Source organism: Mustela nivalis, assembly GCF_964662115.1.
Source record: "Mustela nivalis genome assembly, chromosome: 2".
NCBI lineage: Eukaryota > Metazoa > Chordata > Mammalia > Carnivora > Mustelidae > Mustela > Mustela nivalis.
Window position 1 is genome coordinate 145,826,377 of NC_139021.1, and position 17,679 is coordinate 145,844,055.

At 39.8% G+C, this 17,679-nt stretch overlaps 1 protein-coding gene across 1 annotated transcript in view; it reads right to left on the minus strand.

Moving 5' to 3' along the window:
* The window catches only part of ANTXRL (ANTXR like), a 60,580-nt gene extending 43,895 nt beyond the window's left edge, over positions 1-16,685 (minus strand). Inside the window, exon 1 of the mRNA XM_082718294.1 lies at positions 16,175-16,685. Within this exon, the coding sequence (XP_082574420.1) occupies positions 16,175-16,452 (278 nt within the window). The 5' untranslated portion in view covers positions 16,453-16,685. The remainder of the gene's footprint in view (positions 1-16,174) is intronic.
* Between the last annotated feature and the right edge of the window lie 994 nt (positions 16,686-17,679).

Genomic DNA, 17,679 nt, shown 5'->3' on the forward strand with positions numbered 1-17,679 from the left:
CAGACTGAGGCTTCTCTCTGAGAGGGAGATCAGGGTGCGGTTTGTTTTCCTCTAGATCTACAAAAACCATCAAAAGCGGTCAAAGTGAGGGAAAAAAAAAAGTGAACAAACATAAAAACCGCCAGAAAACAAAAGCCTGAAAAAACAAAAAACAAAAAACAGTTTTCTCAGAGCCCACCCCCTTGAGGGGGGCGGGAGGACTTAAGTCAGGGAACATCATTGACTCCCACTATTCTGGTTCATTTAAGTCAGGGAACATCATTCATTCCCACTATTCTGGTTCATTTTTTTTTTTTAAATATATAGGTAATTTCTTTAACCTAATAACCATCACAGCGAGCTGTCCAGTACATCAAATTCTGTAATAACCTTCTAACCTGAACTTTTTGATACATACACCTATGTTTTTCTTTCACATTTCTATTCTTTAATTCCTTTTTTAAAAAAAATTTAGTTTAGTTTAGTCTAGTTTATTCCTTTTTATTTTTATTTTCTAATATTCATATAGAGTTAAACTTCAAAGTAATCCCCTTTCCCCAATAAATACTACCCCTATAGGTAAACTAATTTTTAATCCCCCTCTATCTTAGGAAAGTTGAGTCCTTTAACAAAGATATCAAGATACATCCAGGATGAATCAAAACAACCTTTCTCGCACACACTGAGAATTTATAACCACTCTCCCATCTTTTTCTTCCACAAGTGTTTCTGTGTTTTTGGGTTTGTCCTGATAGTATATAAATCTTACACTTGGGGTTCTTTTTGACGAGGTTCTTCCTTTATTTGCATATATATATATTTTTTCTCTTGTCATATACTTTTATCAGTCTTTTTGTTTGTCTGTTTTTGTTTGTCTACTTCATATATCTTACCTTGGGGCCCATTTGGGCTGAACCTTCTCTTTCATCTTCCCTTTCTTTCCTGTCTCTCTTTCTATCTCTTTTCTTTTTCTTTTCTTTTGTGTCTCGTTTGGGTGGGGAATCCTGATTGCTCAGAAGTGTTCCAGGGTGTATCTTGACTGCACCACGGTTAATACATCCAGCTACATCTGTTCAGTCATCTCCCACCAAAATGACTAGGAGGAATGCCCAACAAAAGTAAAACACAGAGGATGGACCTTCTGCAACAGAGCTAATGGATATCAACATAGACAATATGTCAGAAAGAGAATTCAGGCTAAAAATTATGCAGGCAATAGCTAGGTTGGAGAAAGCCATGGATGACCAAACAGAATTGATTAGGGCCGAGCTGAAAGCGACCAGACAGGATGTTCACAATGTTAGGGCAGAGCTTAAAATTACCAGGGAGGAGGTTCACAATGCTCTCAATGAGTTCCAATCTAATCTAAACTCTCTCAAAGCTAGGGTAACTGAGACAGAAGATAGAATTAGTGATCTGGAAGACAAACAGATAGAGAGAAAGGATCAGGAGGATCCTGTTTTGTTCCAGGCTTAGAAACAACAGCTTAGAAACCACGAAAACAGAATCAGGGAAATAAATGATGCCATGAAACGTTCCAGTGTCAGAATTTTTGGAATCCCTGAAGGGGAGGAGAAAGAAAGAAGTCTAGAAGATATAGTGGAACAAGTCCTTCATGAAAATTTTCCCAATCTCGCGAATGGAACCAGCGTTCATGTACTAGAGGCTGAACGGTCTTCACCAAAGATTATACATTCCAAAAGAACATCACGACACCTGATAGTCAAATTGAGGAATTATAATTATAGGTATAATCTCTTGAAAGCCACTAGAGCAAAGGGGCTCCTTACTTACAGAGGAAAGCCCATCAGAATAACGTCAGACCTGTCCACAGAGACCTGGCAAGCCAGAAAAGGCTGGCAAGATATATTCAGGGCACTAAATGAGAAGAACGTGCAGCCAAGAATACTTTATCCAGCAAGACTGACATTCAAAATGGATGGAGAGATAAAGAGTTTCCAAGACCGGCAAGGCTTAAAAGACTATGCAACCACCAAGCCGACACTGCAGGAAATATTAAGGGGGGTTCTATAAAAGAGGAAAAATCCTAAGAATAGCATTGAACAGAAATATAGAGACAACCTACAGAAAGAAAGACTTCAAAGGTAACTCGATGTCAATAAAAACGTATCTAGCAATAATGACTCTCGATGTGAATGGCCTAAATGTGCCCATAAAATGGCATAGGGTTGCAGATTGGATAAAAAGACAGGACCCATCCATATGTTGTCTACAAGAGACCCATTTGAACCTAAAGATACACCCAGACTGAAAATGAAGGGATGGAGAAGCATTTTTCATGCCAATGGGCCTCAAAAGAAGGCTGGGGTAGTGATTGTCATATCAGATAAATTAGATTTTAAACTAAAGACTGTAGTCAGAGATACAGAGGGACACTACATAATCCTTAAAAGGACTATCCACCAAGATGATCTAACAATTGCAAATATCTATGCCCCCAATATGGGAGCAGCCAATTACATAAGAAAGCTGTTAATCAAGATAAAGAGTCATATTGATATGAATACACTAATCGTAGGAGATCTTAACACGCCTCTTTCAGAAATAGACAGATCATCGAAGCAGAAAATCAATAAGGAAACAAGAGCATTGAATGACACATTGGAACAGATGGGCCTCATCAATATATACAGAACATTCCACTCTAAAACAGAATACTCATTCTTCTCAAGTGCACATGGAACCTTCTCAAGAATAGACCACATACTGGGTCACAAATCAGGACTCAACCAATACAAAAAGACTGAGATTATTCCCTGCATATTCTCAGATCACAATGCTTTGAAACTGGAGCTTAATCACAAGGAAAAGTTCAGAAGGAACTCAAACACCTGGAAGCTAAAGGCCACCTTGCTTAAGAATGCTTGGATCAATCAGGAGATCAAAGAAGAACTGAAACAACTCATTGAAACCAATGAGAATGAAGACACTTTGGTCCAAAACCTATGGGATACAGCAAAGGCGGTCCTAAGGGGGAAATGCATAGCCATCCAAGCCTCCCTCAAAAAAATTGAAAAATCCAGAACACAGCAGCTTTCTCTACACCTTAAAGAACTGGAGAATCAACAACAAATCAAACCAACTCCACACATAAGAAGGGAAATCATCAAGATTAGAGCTGATATCAATGAGGTAGAAACCAAAGATACAGTAGAACGTATCAATGAAATTAGAAGTTGGTTTTTTGAAAGAATCAATAAGATCGATAAGCCACTGGCCACAGTAATCCAAAAGAAAAGAGAGAAAGCCCAAATTCATAAAATTATGAATGAAAAGGGAGAGATCACAAGTAACACCAAGGAAATAGAAACAATCATCAGAAGTTATTATCAACAGTTATATGCCAATAAGCTTAGCCACCTTGATGAAATGGATGCATTCCTGGAAAACTATAAACTCCCAAAATAGAACCAGGAAGAAATCGACAATCTGAATAGACCAATATCTAGTAATGAGATTGAAGCAGTGATCAAAAACCTCCCAAAAAACAAGAGCCCAGGACCTGATGGATTCCCTGGGGAATTCTACCAATCTTTCAAAGAAGAAATAACACCTATTCTCCTGAAGCTGTTTCAAAAAATTGAAGCAGAAGGAAAACTTCCAGACTCTTTCTATGAAGCCAGCATTACCCTGATCCCCAAACCAGGCAAAGACCCTACCAAAAAGGAGAATTTCAGACCAATATCACTGATGAATATGGATGCTAAGATTCTCAACAAGATCCTAGCAAACAGGATCCAACAGCACATTAAAAAGATTATCCACCATGACCAGGTGGGATTCATCCCTGGGCTACAAGGATGCTTCAACATTCACAAATCAATCAATGTAATAGAACAAATCAATAAGAGAAGAGAAAAGAACCACATGGTCCTCTCAATTGATGCAGAAAAAGCATTTGACAAAATCCGGCATCCGTTCCTGATTAAAACGCTTCAAAGTATAGGGATAGAGGGAACATTCATGAACTTCATCAAATCTATCTATGAAAGATCCACAGCAAATATCATCCTCAATGGGAAAAAGCTTGCAGCCTTCCCACTGAGATCAGGAACAAGATAAGGATACCGACTTTCACCACTCTTGTTCAACATAGTATTAGAAGTCCTAGCAACAGCAATCAGACAACAAAGAGAAATAAAAAGGTATCCAAATTGGCAATGAAGAAGTCATACTCTCTCTCTTTGCAGATGACATGATTCTTTATATGAAAAACCCAAAAGACTCCACCCCAAACTACTAGAACTCATACAGCAATTCAGCAACGTGGCAGGATACAAAGTCAATGTGCAGAAATCAGTAGCTTTCTTATACACTAACAATGAAAATACAGAAAGGGAAATTAGAGAATTGATTCCATTTACTATAGCACCAAGAACCATAAAATACCTGGGAATAAACCTAACCAAAGAGGTAAAGGATCTGTACTCGAGGAACTGCAGAACTGCAGAACACTCATGAAGGAAATTGAAGAAGACACAAAAAGATGGAAGACCATTCCATGCTCTTGGATAGGAAGAATAAGCATTGTTAAAATGTCTATACTGCCTAGAGCAATCTATACTTTTAATGCCATTCTGATCAAAATTCCACCAGTATTCTTCAAAGAGCTGGAGCAAATAATCCAGAAATTTGTATGGAATCAGAAGAGACCCTGAATCGCTAAGGAAATGTTGAAAAACAAAAATAAAACTGGGGGCATCACATTACCTGATTTCAAGCTTTATTACAAATCTGTGGTCACCAAGACAACATGGTACTGGCATAAAAACAGACACATAGACCAGTGGAACAGAGTAGATAGCCTAGATATGGACCCTCAACTCTATGGTCAATTAATCTTCGACAAAACAGGAAAAAATATACAGTGGAAAAAAGATAGTCTCTTTAATAAATGGTGCTGGGAAAACTGGACAGCTATATGTAGAAGAATGAAATTTGACCATTCTCTTACACCGTACACAAAGATAAACTCAAAATGGATAAAAGACCTCAACGTGAGACAGGAATCCATCAGAATCCTAGAGGAGAACATAGGCAGTAATCTCTTCGAAGTTCCATAGAAACTTCTGTCAAGATATGTCTCCAAAGGCAAAGGAAACAAAAGTGAAAATAAACTTTTGGGACTTCATCAAAATCAAAAGCTTCAATAAGTCAAGCAGAGAAAGACAACTATCATATGATCTCCCTGATATGAGGAAGTGGTGATGCAACATGGGGGCTTAAGTGGGTAGGAGAAGAATCAATGAAACAAGATGGGATTGGGAGGGAGACAAACCATAAGTGACTCTTAATCTTACAAAACGAACTGAGGGTTGCTGGGGGGAGGGGGGTTGGGAGAAGGGGGGGTGGGGTTATGGACATTGGGGAGGGTATGTGCTTTGGTGAGTGCTGATTCACAGACCTGTACCCCTGGGGATTAAAATACATGTTTATAAAAAATAAAAAATTAAAAAAAAAGATTTCATTTCTTTTGATGGCTGCATAGTATTCCATTGTGTATATATACCACATCTTCTTGATCCATTCATCTGTTGATGGACATCTAGGTTCTTTCCATAGTTTGGCTATTGTGGACATTGCTGCTATAAACATTCGAGTACCGTACCCCTGGGGATAAAAATATATGTTTAGAAAAAATAAAAAATTATATTAAAAAAAAATTAAAAAAAAAGAAATAGAAAAAAAAAATCAAAAGCTTCTGCACAGCAAAGGAAAGAGTCAAAAAAGCAAAGAGGCAACCCACAGAATGGGAGAAGATATTTGCAAATGACAGTACAGACAAAAGGTTGATATCCAGGATCTATAATGAACTCCTCAAACTCAACACACACAAAACAGGATCCAAAGGGGCACATGCACCCGAATGTTTATAGCAGCAATGTCCACAATAGCAAAACAGGCAATCATATAAAAAAAATGGGCAGAAGATATGAACAGATACTTCTCCATTGAAGACATACAAATGGCTATCAGACACATGAAAAAATGTTCTTCATCACTAGCCCTCAGGGAGATTCAAATTAAAACCACATTGAGATATCACCTTATACCAGTTAGAATGGCCAAAATTAACAAGAGAGGAAACAACATGTGTTGGAGGGGATGTGGAGAAAGGGGAACCCTCTTGCACTGTTGGTGGGAATGCAGGCTGGTGCAGCCTCTTTAAAGAACAGTGTGGAGATTCCTCAAGAAATTAAAAATAGAATTCCCTATGACCCCGCCATTGCACTCCTGTGTATTTACCCCAAAGATACAGGTGTAGTGAAAAGAAGGGCCATCTGTACCCCAGTGTTTATAGCAGCAATGGCCATGGTCACCAAACTGTGGAAAGAACCAAGATGCCCTTCAACAGACGAATGGATAAGGAAAATGTGGGCCATATACACTATGGAGTATTATGCCTCCATCAGAAAGGACGAATACCCAACTTTTGTAGCAACATGGACGGGACTGGAAGAGATTATGCTGAATGAAATAAGTCAAGCAGCAATAGTCAATTATCATAAGGTTTCACTTATTTGTGGAGCATAACAAATAGCATGGAGGACATGGGGAGTTAGAGAGGAGAAGGGAGTTGGGGGAAATTGGAAGGGGAGGTGAATCATGAGAGACTATGGACTCTGACAAACAATCTGAGGGGTTTGAAGTGGCGGGGGGGGTGGGAGGTTGGGGTACCAGGTGGTGGGTATTATAGAGGGCACGGATTGCATGGAGAACTGGGTGTGGTGAAAAAATAATGAATACTGTTATGCTGAAAATAAATAAATTTAATTAAAAAAAAGAAACTGCTAGACCTCATACAGGAATTCATTATAGTGTCAGGATATAAAATCAATGCATAGAAATAATTTGCATTTCAATACACCAATGACAAGACAGAAGAAAGAGCAATTAAGGAGTTGGGTGCATTTGCAATTGCACCCAAAACCATAAGATACATAGGAATAAATCTAACCAAAGAAGAAAAACATATATACTCAGAAAATTATAAAGTACTCATGAAAGAAATTGAGGAAGACAAGAAGAAATGGAAAAACTTTCCATGCTCATGGATTGGTAGAAAAATTTTGTGAAAATGTCTATGCTACCAAGAGCAATCTACACATTTAATGCAATCCGTATCAAAATACCATTAGTTTTTTTTCAAAGAAATGGAACAAATAAATCTAAAATTTGTATGGAATCAGAAAAGACCCTAAATAGTCAGAGGAATGTTGAAAAAGAAAAAAGAAAAAGTTGGCGGCATCACAATTCCAGACTTTAAGCATTGCTACAAAGCTGTAATAATAAAGACAGTATGGCAGTGGCTGAAAAACAGGCATACAGATCAATGGAACAGAATAGAGAGTCCAGAAGTGGATCCACAACTCTATGGGCAACGAATCTTCGACAAAGCAGGAAAAAATGTCCAGTGAAAAAACAGACAGTTTCTTCAACAAATGTTGTTGGGAAAATTGGACAGCCACATGCAGAAGAATGAAACTGAACCATTTCCTTACACCACATACAAAAATAGACTCAAAATGGATGAAAGACCTCAATGTGAGAAAGGAATCCATCAAAATCCTTGAGAACACAGTCAGCATCCTTCCTTACCTCAGCCACAGCAACTTCTTCCTGGAAACACCGTCAAAGACAAGGGAAGCAAGGACAAAGATGAACTTTTGGGAATTCATCAAGATCAAAAGCTTTTGCACAGAAAAGTAAACTCTGTTGCACAGAGTCAACAAAACCAAAGGACAACCGACAAAATGGGAGTAGATATTTGTAGATGACATATCAGATAAAGGGCTAGTATCTAAAATTTATAAAGAACTTACCAAATTCAACACCCAAAGAACAAAGAATCCAATCAAGAAAGGTACAGAAGACATGCAGAGACATTTCTGCAAAAAAGACATTCAAATGTCCAACAGACACATGAGAAAGTGCTCTACATCCCTCAGGATCAGGGAAATCAAAACCAAAACCACACAGTGAGATACCACCTCATCAGAATGCCTAAAATTAAAAAGTCAGGAATTGACAGGTGTTGACGAGAATGCAGAAAAAGGGGAACCCTCCTACGCTGTTGGTGGAAATTCAAGGTGATGTAGACACTCTGGAATACAGTATGGAAGTTTCTCAAAAAGTTGAAAATAGAGCTACTCTATGACCCAGCAATTACACTACTGGGTATTTACCCTAAAGATATAAATGCAGTGATCTGAAGGGGCACGTATACCCGAATGTTTAGAGTGTCAATGTCTACAATAACCAAACTATGGAAAGAGCTTAGATGTTCATCAACAGATGAATGGATAAAGAAGATGTGGTATCTATATACAATGGAATACTATGCAGTCATCAAAAACCATGAAATCTTGCCATTTGCAACAACGTGAATGGAACTAGAGGGTATTATGCTAAGCAAAATGAGTCGATCAAAGTAAGAAAATTATCATATGATCTCACTGATATGAGGAATTTGAGAAAAAATACAGAGAATCCTAGGGGAAGGGAGGGTAAAATGAAACAAGATGGAACCAGAGAGGTAGACAAACCATAAGAGATTCTTAATCTCAGGAAACAAGCTAAGGGTTGCCAGAGGGATAGGTGTGGGAGGGATGGGATGGTTGTGTGATGGATATTGGGGAGGGTATGTGCTATGGTGAGTGCTGTCAATTGTGTATGAATGATGAATCCCAGACCTGTACCACTGAAACAAATAATACATTATAAGTTAATAAAAAAACCCCTCACATTGAGATTCCATCTTACATAAGTTAGAATGGCAAAAATTGACAAAGCAAGAAGCAACAAGTGAAAAGGGGAGCCCTCTTACACTGTTGTGGGAATGCGAGTTGGTACTGCCACTTTGGAAAACAGTATGGATCGTCCTCAAAAAATTAAAATAGTGCTACCCTATGACTCAGGAATTACACTACTGGGTATTTACCCCAAAGATACAGATGTAGTGAAAAGAAAGGACCCCTGCACCCCACTGTTCATAGTGGCAATGCCCACAATAGCCAAAGTATGGAAAGAGCTGAGATGCCATTCAACAGATGAATGGATAGAGAAGATGTGGTACCTATACACAATGGAATATTGCTCAGCCATCAGAAGGGATGAATACCAACTTTTGCATCAACATGGATGGGACTGGAGGAGATTATGCTAAGTGAAATAAGTCAAGCAGAGAAAGTCAATTATCATATGGTTTCACTTATTTGTGGAACATAAGGAATGGCATGGAGAACATTAGAAGGAAGGAAAAAATAAAGCGTGGGAAATGGAGGGGGAGACAAACCACAAGACACTATGGACTCTGAGAAACAAAACTGAGGATTTTAGAAGAGAGGGGGTGGGGGATGGGTGAACCTGGTGATGGGTATTTAAGGAGAGCATAGATTGCATGGAGCACTGGGTGTTATTCACAATCAATCAATTAGGGAACACTACATCAAAAACTAATGATGTACTGTATGGTGACTATCATAACATAAAAAATACAAACTGCTAGAAAAATAAGTAAAATGCATACTTCTAAAGGGATCTTGTGCCTAAACTCTAGCATAGTCTCCTTAATCATTCCAGGGATACAAAAATATCTTAATGTTTTCTCCATACATGTTAGTGACTCTAGGGTCTGTGCAAAGGTCTGTATGTAAACTTTAAGAAGAAAACACAGAGAAAAAGCCTTATGAAGTTGGATTTGGTAATGGTATTTTTGGATATCACACCCAAAACACAAGCAATAAAAGAAAAATAGATAAACCAAATATCAAAATTAAAAACTTTTGTACAAAGGATAGCATAAAAAAATGAAACGATAACCTAATGAATGAGAGAGAACATTGGCAAATCATATATTTGAAAAGGAACTGCTATCTAGAGCATATAAGAATTCCTACAACTCTCTTACACTTTTGGTGGGAATGCAAGTTGGTGCAGCCTCTTTGGAGAACAGTGTGGAGATTCCTCAAGAAATTAAAAATAGAACTTCCCTATGACCCTTCCATTGCACTACTGGGTATTTACCCCAAAGATACAGATGCAGTGAAAAGAAGGGCCACCTGTACCCCAGTGTTTATAGCAGCAATGGCCACGGTCACCAAACTGTGGAAAGAACCAAGATGCCCTTCAACAGACGAATGGATAAGGAAGATGTGGTCCATCTACACTATGGAGTATTATGCCTCCATCAGAAAGGACGAATACCCAACTTTTGTAGCAACATGGATGGGACTGGAAGAGATTATGCTGAGTGAAATAAGTCAAGCAGAGAGAGTCAATTATCATATGGTTTCACTTATTTATGGAGCGTAACTAATAGCATGGAGGACATGGGGAGATAGGAGAAGGGAGTTGGGGGAAATTGGAAGGTGAGGTGAATCACGAGAGACTATGGACTCTGAAAAACAATATGAGGGTTTTGAAGGGGCAGGGGCTGGGAGGTCAGGGTACCAGGTGGTGGGTATTATAGAGGGCACGGATTGCATGGAGCACTGGGTATGGTGCAAAAATAATGAATACTGTTATGCTGAAAATAAAAAATAAATTAAAAAAAATTCTTACAACTCAACAATAAAAATAAAACAACTCAAAAATGGGCAAAGGAGTTCAATAGGCATTTTTCTAAAGAAATGTACAAACAGAAGATGGTGAAGGACATCCTAAGTTTGTCTGGTTCCTCACATACACCTAGATAGTTGTCTAATCATTCTAAACACATAAGAAGTCAATCGACAATCTGAGAAAAGAAATGCTGCAAGTCTACAGGTAGAAAAGTGACCATCTATAGAAAGTTAGGAAGTTAGATGAATCCAGGGAGAAATAGCTGAGGATACGGCATAGGTAGGAGCATGCTTCTGGAGCAGTAGAGTGTAAAATCAGAACTTCTTGCAGTGTATTACATTGGGGGATGTCCCTGGCTTAAAGGTATTCATTCAGGGGGCAAAGTGGAGTGGTATTCCAGATGGGACAGTGTGATTGTAGGATCCCCACAGTCACAAGAACAGGTATGCCCAAATGTGGCAGAGTTCCCAGGCATCAGAGCAAGGAAGCTGGGTGAGAACAACGAGTCTAGGTACCAGTTTTCTGCTCTGCCATGCCTTAAACTGTGAACCATTGCAGAGTTGTGTGACTGCTTTCCTGGGAGGGTCCAGCAAAAGGCAATAGTGAGGCAAGACCCTCTCTCATCACTTGGAGAAAAATAGCTTGTATCTGAACTGCAGGAGTCAGAAAAATTTGGAGTTTTGAAGCTCGGTCATGCATCTGAGATAAAAATGCTCAGTCATAGGCTGGGTGAACCCAGATTAGCAATGAAAACCAGGGAGACAAGAGTCATTGACTACTTTTCTGTGAGGGCTCAATGAAGAGTTGGGGGAGTGAGTTTTTAGCTCCAGGACTAGAGAGCAGGGCCCCATCAGCACTGAAAGCCTTCAAGCAGGAAAAGAGTGCCACAGAGTGGAGTCCAGAGCTGCTTACGCCAAGCCCTAACTCCCTTCACACTGTAGGTACATTTCCACCAGGGCGAATGCCACTGAGAGTCAGTGCAGCAGGCCTCCCCTCTAGAAGACCAACACAAACAATTATCTCATACCAAGTTTACAGATCATAGAAGGCTGCAAAACTTCAGCACTTGGGGGAAAACAGTATACAGCATTCTTTATTCTTTAGGCTTTCAGTATTTTTTTTTCCAGTTATTTTCTTATTTTTTCAATTCTTTTAAATTTTGTGTTTATATGTACACATTATATACATATTTATTTTTTCCCATCATTGTATTTCACTTTATATTAAAAGTCTTTTTTTCTTATTTTTGGGTCTAGTTTTAAAAATTTTTATTATTTTTTCTATTTTTAAATTTTTATATTTATTTTTTAAATTTAAATTCAGTTAACCAAGGTATAGTACATCATTGGTTTTGATATAATATTCAAATGTTCATCAGTTCACTATAACACCCTGTGCTCATCACATCATATGCCCTCCTTAATGCCCATCACTCAGTTACCCCATCCCCCACCCACCTCCCTTTCTGCAACTCTCAGTTTGTTTCCTGGAGTCAAGTGTCTCATATAGTTTTTATCCCTCTCTGATTTCTTCCCATTCAGTCCCCCCCCCCACACTCCTATTGTCCTCTGCACTACTCCTTACGTTCCACATATGAGTAAAAGCATATAATTGTGTTTCTCTTATTGACTTATTTCACTTAGCATAGTACTGTCCAGTTCCATCCAAGTTGATGTAAGTGGATCTTGTTTCCTTTAACAAGCAGACTAAAGCATACCCAGGATCTGGTTCGTTTTGTTTTGTTTTATTTATTTTGTTTTTGTCTTTGTTTGCTTTGTCTTTTTTTATTGTTATTATTGTTTTTTCCTCCTCCTCTCTTTTCTTTTCTGGACAAAATGACAAGATGGAGAAATTCACCCCAAAAGAAAGAAAAGCAGGTAGTATTCCTGCCAGGGATTTAATCAATACAGATATAAGTAAGATGTCTGAATTAGAACTTTAGAATGATTCTAGATACTAGATAGGCTTGAAAAAAGCATGGAAGACACTAAGGAATTCCTTACCTAGAAATAAATGAAATAAAATCTGGTCAGTCCAAAATTAAAAATTCTATAACTGTGATGCAGTCCAAAGTGGAGGACATAAAAATGAAGATGAATGAGCAGAAGAAAGAGTCAGTGCTATAGCAGATTTATATCTGTAAAATATAAAATATTTTCATGATGGAAAATAATGAAGCTGAAAAGAAGAGAGAAAAAAAAACCTATTAGATCACAAAGAGAGACTTATTTCCATAAAGCAAAATAATAGCTGGATAATAGGGGTCCCAGAAGATGAAGAGAGGGAGAAAGGGGCAGAAGGTTTATTTGAACAAATTATAGTTGAGAACTTCTCTAATCTGGAGGTAGGAAACAGGCATTCAGCTCCAGGAGGCACAGAGAACCCCTTTCAAAATCAATAAAAATAGGTCAACACCCCGACATATAATAGTGAAGCTTACAAATTTTAAAGATAAAGAGAAAATCTCAAAGCAGCTGGGTACAAGAGGCCCTGAATCTACAAAGGCAGACACATAATGTTGGTAGCAGACCTGCCCACAAAGACCCGGCAGGCCAGAAAGGACTGGCATGATATATTCAACATGCTAAACTGGAAAGTGTGCAGCCAAGAATACTTTATCCAGCAAGGCTGTCATTAAGGATAGTTGGAGAGGTAAAGAGTTTCCAGGAGAAACAACAACTAAAGGACTATGTGATCACTAAACCAGCCCTGCAACAAATATTAAAGGGATCCTGTGAGCTCAAAAGTAACAGAGAGAGAGGGGGGGGGCATACCCCAAAGTAGTAAAGACCAGAAAGGAACAGAGACAATTAACAGGAACAGCAATTTTACAGGTAATACAATGGCACTAAATTAATATCTTTCAATAATTACTCTGAATGTAAATGGGCTAAATGTTCCAATCAAAAGACATAGGATATCAGATTGGATTAAAAAAAAGACACATTGATGTGCTGCTTATAAGAGACTCATTTTAGACCCAGAGACACCTCCAGACTGAAAGTGAGGGGGTGGAGAACAATTTACCATGCTAATGGAGATCAAAAGAAAGCCAAGGTAGCCATCCATATTATCAGACAAACTAGATTTTAAAGCGAAGACTGTAATAAGAGATGAAGAAGGATACTATATCATAATAAAGGGGTTTATCCAAGATCTAACAGTTGTAAATATTTATGCCTCTAACTTGGGAGAAGCCAAATACACAAACCAATTAATAACAAAATTAAAGAAACTAATTGATAATAATATAATAATATTAGAGGACTTTAATATCCCACCCATGAAAATGGCAAATCATGGAAGCAGAACAATAACAAGGAAACAAGTGTTTTGGATGATACACTAGACTAATTGGAGTTCAAAGATATATTTAGAGCATTTCATCCAAAAGCAGCAGAATACACATTCTTCTTGAGTGTATATGGGGCATTCTCCAGAATAGATCACATACTAAGTCACAAATCAGGTCTCAGTCAGTACCAAAAGACTGGGATCACTCCCTGCATATTTCCAAACCACAATGCTATAAAACTTGAAGTCAACCACATGAAAAAATTTGGAATGACCACAAATATGTGGAGGTCAAAGAACATTCTACTGTAGAATGAATGGGTCAACCAAGAAATTAAAGAAGAATTAAAAAAATATTTTTTTTTATTATTAAAGCAAATGAAAATGAAAACACAACAGTTAAATTCCTTTGGGATGCAGCAATGGTGGTCCTGAGGGAAGTATATAGCAACACAGTGAGAGAAGTCTCAAACACAAGACCCAACCTTACACCCAGGAGCTGGAAAAAGATGAGAAAATAGAGCCTAAATCAGAAATAATAAAGATTAGAGCAGAAATCAATGATACAGAAATACATTAAAAAAGAAAAGATCAATGAAACTAGGAGCTGGTTCTTTGAAAGAATTAGCAAGATTGATAGACCCCTAGCTGGACATATCAAAAAGAAAAGGACCAACATAAATAAAATCATGAATGGGGGGCCTGGGTGGCTCAGTGCGTTAATGCCTCTGCCTTTGGCTCAGGTCATGTTCCCAGGGTCCTGGGATCGAGCCCCACATCAGGGTCTCTGCTCAGCAGGGAGCCTGCTTCCTCTTCTCTCTCTCTCCCTGCCTGCCTCTCTGCCTACCTGTGATCTCTGTCAAATAAATAAATAAAATCTTTAAAAAAATAAAATCATAAATGAAAGAGGAAGGATCACAACCAACACTGAAGAAATACAAACAATTATAAGAGAATATTGTGAGCATTTATATGCCAACAAATGAAGAAATAGATAAATTCCTAGAAACATATAAACTACCAAAGCTGTAACAGGAAGAAGTAGAATACCTGAACAGATCCAAAAGCAGCAAAGAAATTGAATCAGTAATCAAAAATCTCCCAACAAAGAGTCTTACTAACCCCAACCCTAATGCCTAAGAGAGAAATCATCACCTCCCTGGGCTGGGCCAAATATCATTGAGGTAAGACCTGCTCAGAGCAATTCAGAAGTCCCTTCACTAGACAGTGAGGAGGAATTTATTCCAGGGGACAGAGCGGCTCCCAGCTCTGCTGGTTTTGTTTAGAAGCCGGTGGCTGGCCACACACTTGCCCCCCCTCCCAACCCCCAGGTCATCAGCTTCCACAGAGAATAAGAGGAACCAGAGGCAGTACAGCCTGGGATGCTGTAATCAGGGTACACAGGAAGCCAGAGTCCTGTCATCCCTACCAGCCTGGGGGCTACTTCATCCAACTTCCAGATCCCACCCCCTTTCCAGGAGATAGCAAGTGCAAATATCTTCCCTACTCTACATCCCAGAGTGGTTTTGAGGATGAAGTGTAAGTGGGAGGGTTTTGGAAACCAAAATGTGCTTTAATAATATTATTCTCATACCACTGATAGTATTGACCCAGTAAAGTTCATTCTCAATCCAACACGCCAGTTAGAAACGAATATCCACCCAGGATGAATATCCACCCCCTTTCCTTCTCTGAGGGCCACAGGGTGCCCAAGGCACAACCCAGCTTCCCAGGACAACAGCTGGCCAGACCTAGCTGTTCTGGAAGTGCACTAAATCCAGAACATGGTCTCCAAGGGGTTGAAGAAGGAAGCAAAAGTCTGGGAAGGAAAGCAAAGGATTTTCTAAGCAGTGACAGTCTGAGAATGCCCACCAGAAGCAACAGGGCAATCTCTCAGGTGCCCAGTAAAAATAGAATCCATGTGGGTGAAAAGCAACACAAGCAAAAAACCATACAGACAGAAACTGAAACCCAGCGAGCTTCTAACTAGAAAGAGCTTCTAGCAATCACCTGCCCCTCCAGCTGTTTAAGGGACATGCAGGGCACAGATCCTGGCCCTGTCAGAGGAGGGACTGAGAGCCACCCCCAAACCCTATTGTGGCCTTTTCTCCTTTCCAAAAGGAAAAGTCCCAGAGAACAAATTCTTGGGGGCATTCCTTCTGTCTCAAGAACGAGTCTGCAGAGATTTCTTGAGGGAAAGAATCCCCTTTCCCTCCCCTCACGGAAGCTGGCATCCCCTTTGGTCCCCTCTTGCCCATATTAGCCTCAGGGATCGCTCTGCCTTTGGGGCGTTGGGTAGGGCAGGAGCGCCACTCACTTGTCCAAGATGAAGTAAAGATCAAAATTACTCTGGCATTTTTTGGACTCGTCTATCCGGATCTCCGGTAAATAGCGGCTCGGACCGCTGTTGGGTTGGAGGACTTTCCCATGTGGGCGGGGGTTGTGGTGTTGGCTTTTCCTGCTCTGACCCGGTTCATTCATGTCTCTGGAGGCCTTGATCGTGTGCAGGAAGCTTCCGGCTCTCAGCAGCGGAGGCGGCAATATCAGCAGCAGGAAGAGTGCAGGGCCTGGCAAACCCAGGCTGCGGCTCCCCATTTTCTGGGCCGCTCTCGCGATGTTGCTGGATTCTGGCCACTTCAGGTCGCCCCAGGCTGCTGCCTCGGTGGACTCCTCCTGTGCTAAGGAGGGCTCTGCCTCTCCAGCCCTTTCCCAAGACCCACTTCAAGCCTCCACCTGCTACCTGCCCTTTGGGCGGAAGAGGTAAGTGGCTGGCTCTGGGGCGATGGCCCCACTACCTGCGCTTTCCTTCCTCTGTGCCCCCAGGGCAGAAGGCCTTGTTATGATGGGCAGGAGGGTTGGCATGGTGACTTTATGACCTGCCGCTCTGCTCAGTGTCCTGCCTTCTGACAACCCCAGGCAAGAGTCCTGGGATTTTTGGGTGGGGGCGGGGAGTGGGGTGGGATAAGATGAGGCCGCCATTTGTCTCTTATCCTAAACCCTCCAGGTGGGCGTTAAAATCCTCAAGATCCTGCTTTTTCATAACTCAAAGGTGGCAGCTGAGGTGGCTTAGATGGGGACATCCCTGTGGGTGAAGAGGTCCAGGAGCTGGGAGACTAGAGTACAGTAATCATTGATGTGAACACTGAAGCCACCCATGGACATGGAAGGATCTAGAAGGTCTAGAAGGTGAAAGCATTCCAAAGTCCTTTGTGAATGAGGGACATTCCAGTTATCTACTGCTGTGTAACAAACCACCTGCAAATTAATGACATAAAACAAGAACCATTTCCTATGTGCACAGTGTCTGTGGATCAGAAATGCAAAGAGAGCTGAGTGAAGATGGCTTGTCTCTGCTTCATGGAAAAACATGGAAAACCCATTTGCTCTTTCATATAAATTTTAGAAACACTATGTAAATCTCATATAAATTTTAGATCTTCTTCTTCTTACCTCTTACTTTTCATTTAGATCATAGGCTTATGATTCTTCTAAATTGATTCTAGATAACTTTACACACTGTAGCCTCTGAGAACAGTAGGAGCTGATAATTGCCATGAGCAATACTTTCAAAATATCCAGTTTTGAATTTAGATTGGCCATTGGCCATTTGTTTTAGTTGCCTGATCTTATGAAAAGTCTCCCCAAATTTTTAATACTTGATTACAGTAACACTGTAGTTAATTAATTTAATTAATGAATTAAATTAATTAATTGATCATTAATGTATAGATACTCTTTGGTCTGATTTGAATCTGCCATCTGGACGCCCAGTATCAGTGAACCTGGCAATGTCTCCATTTATTTATATCTTTTCCAGTGCCT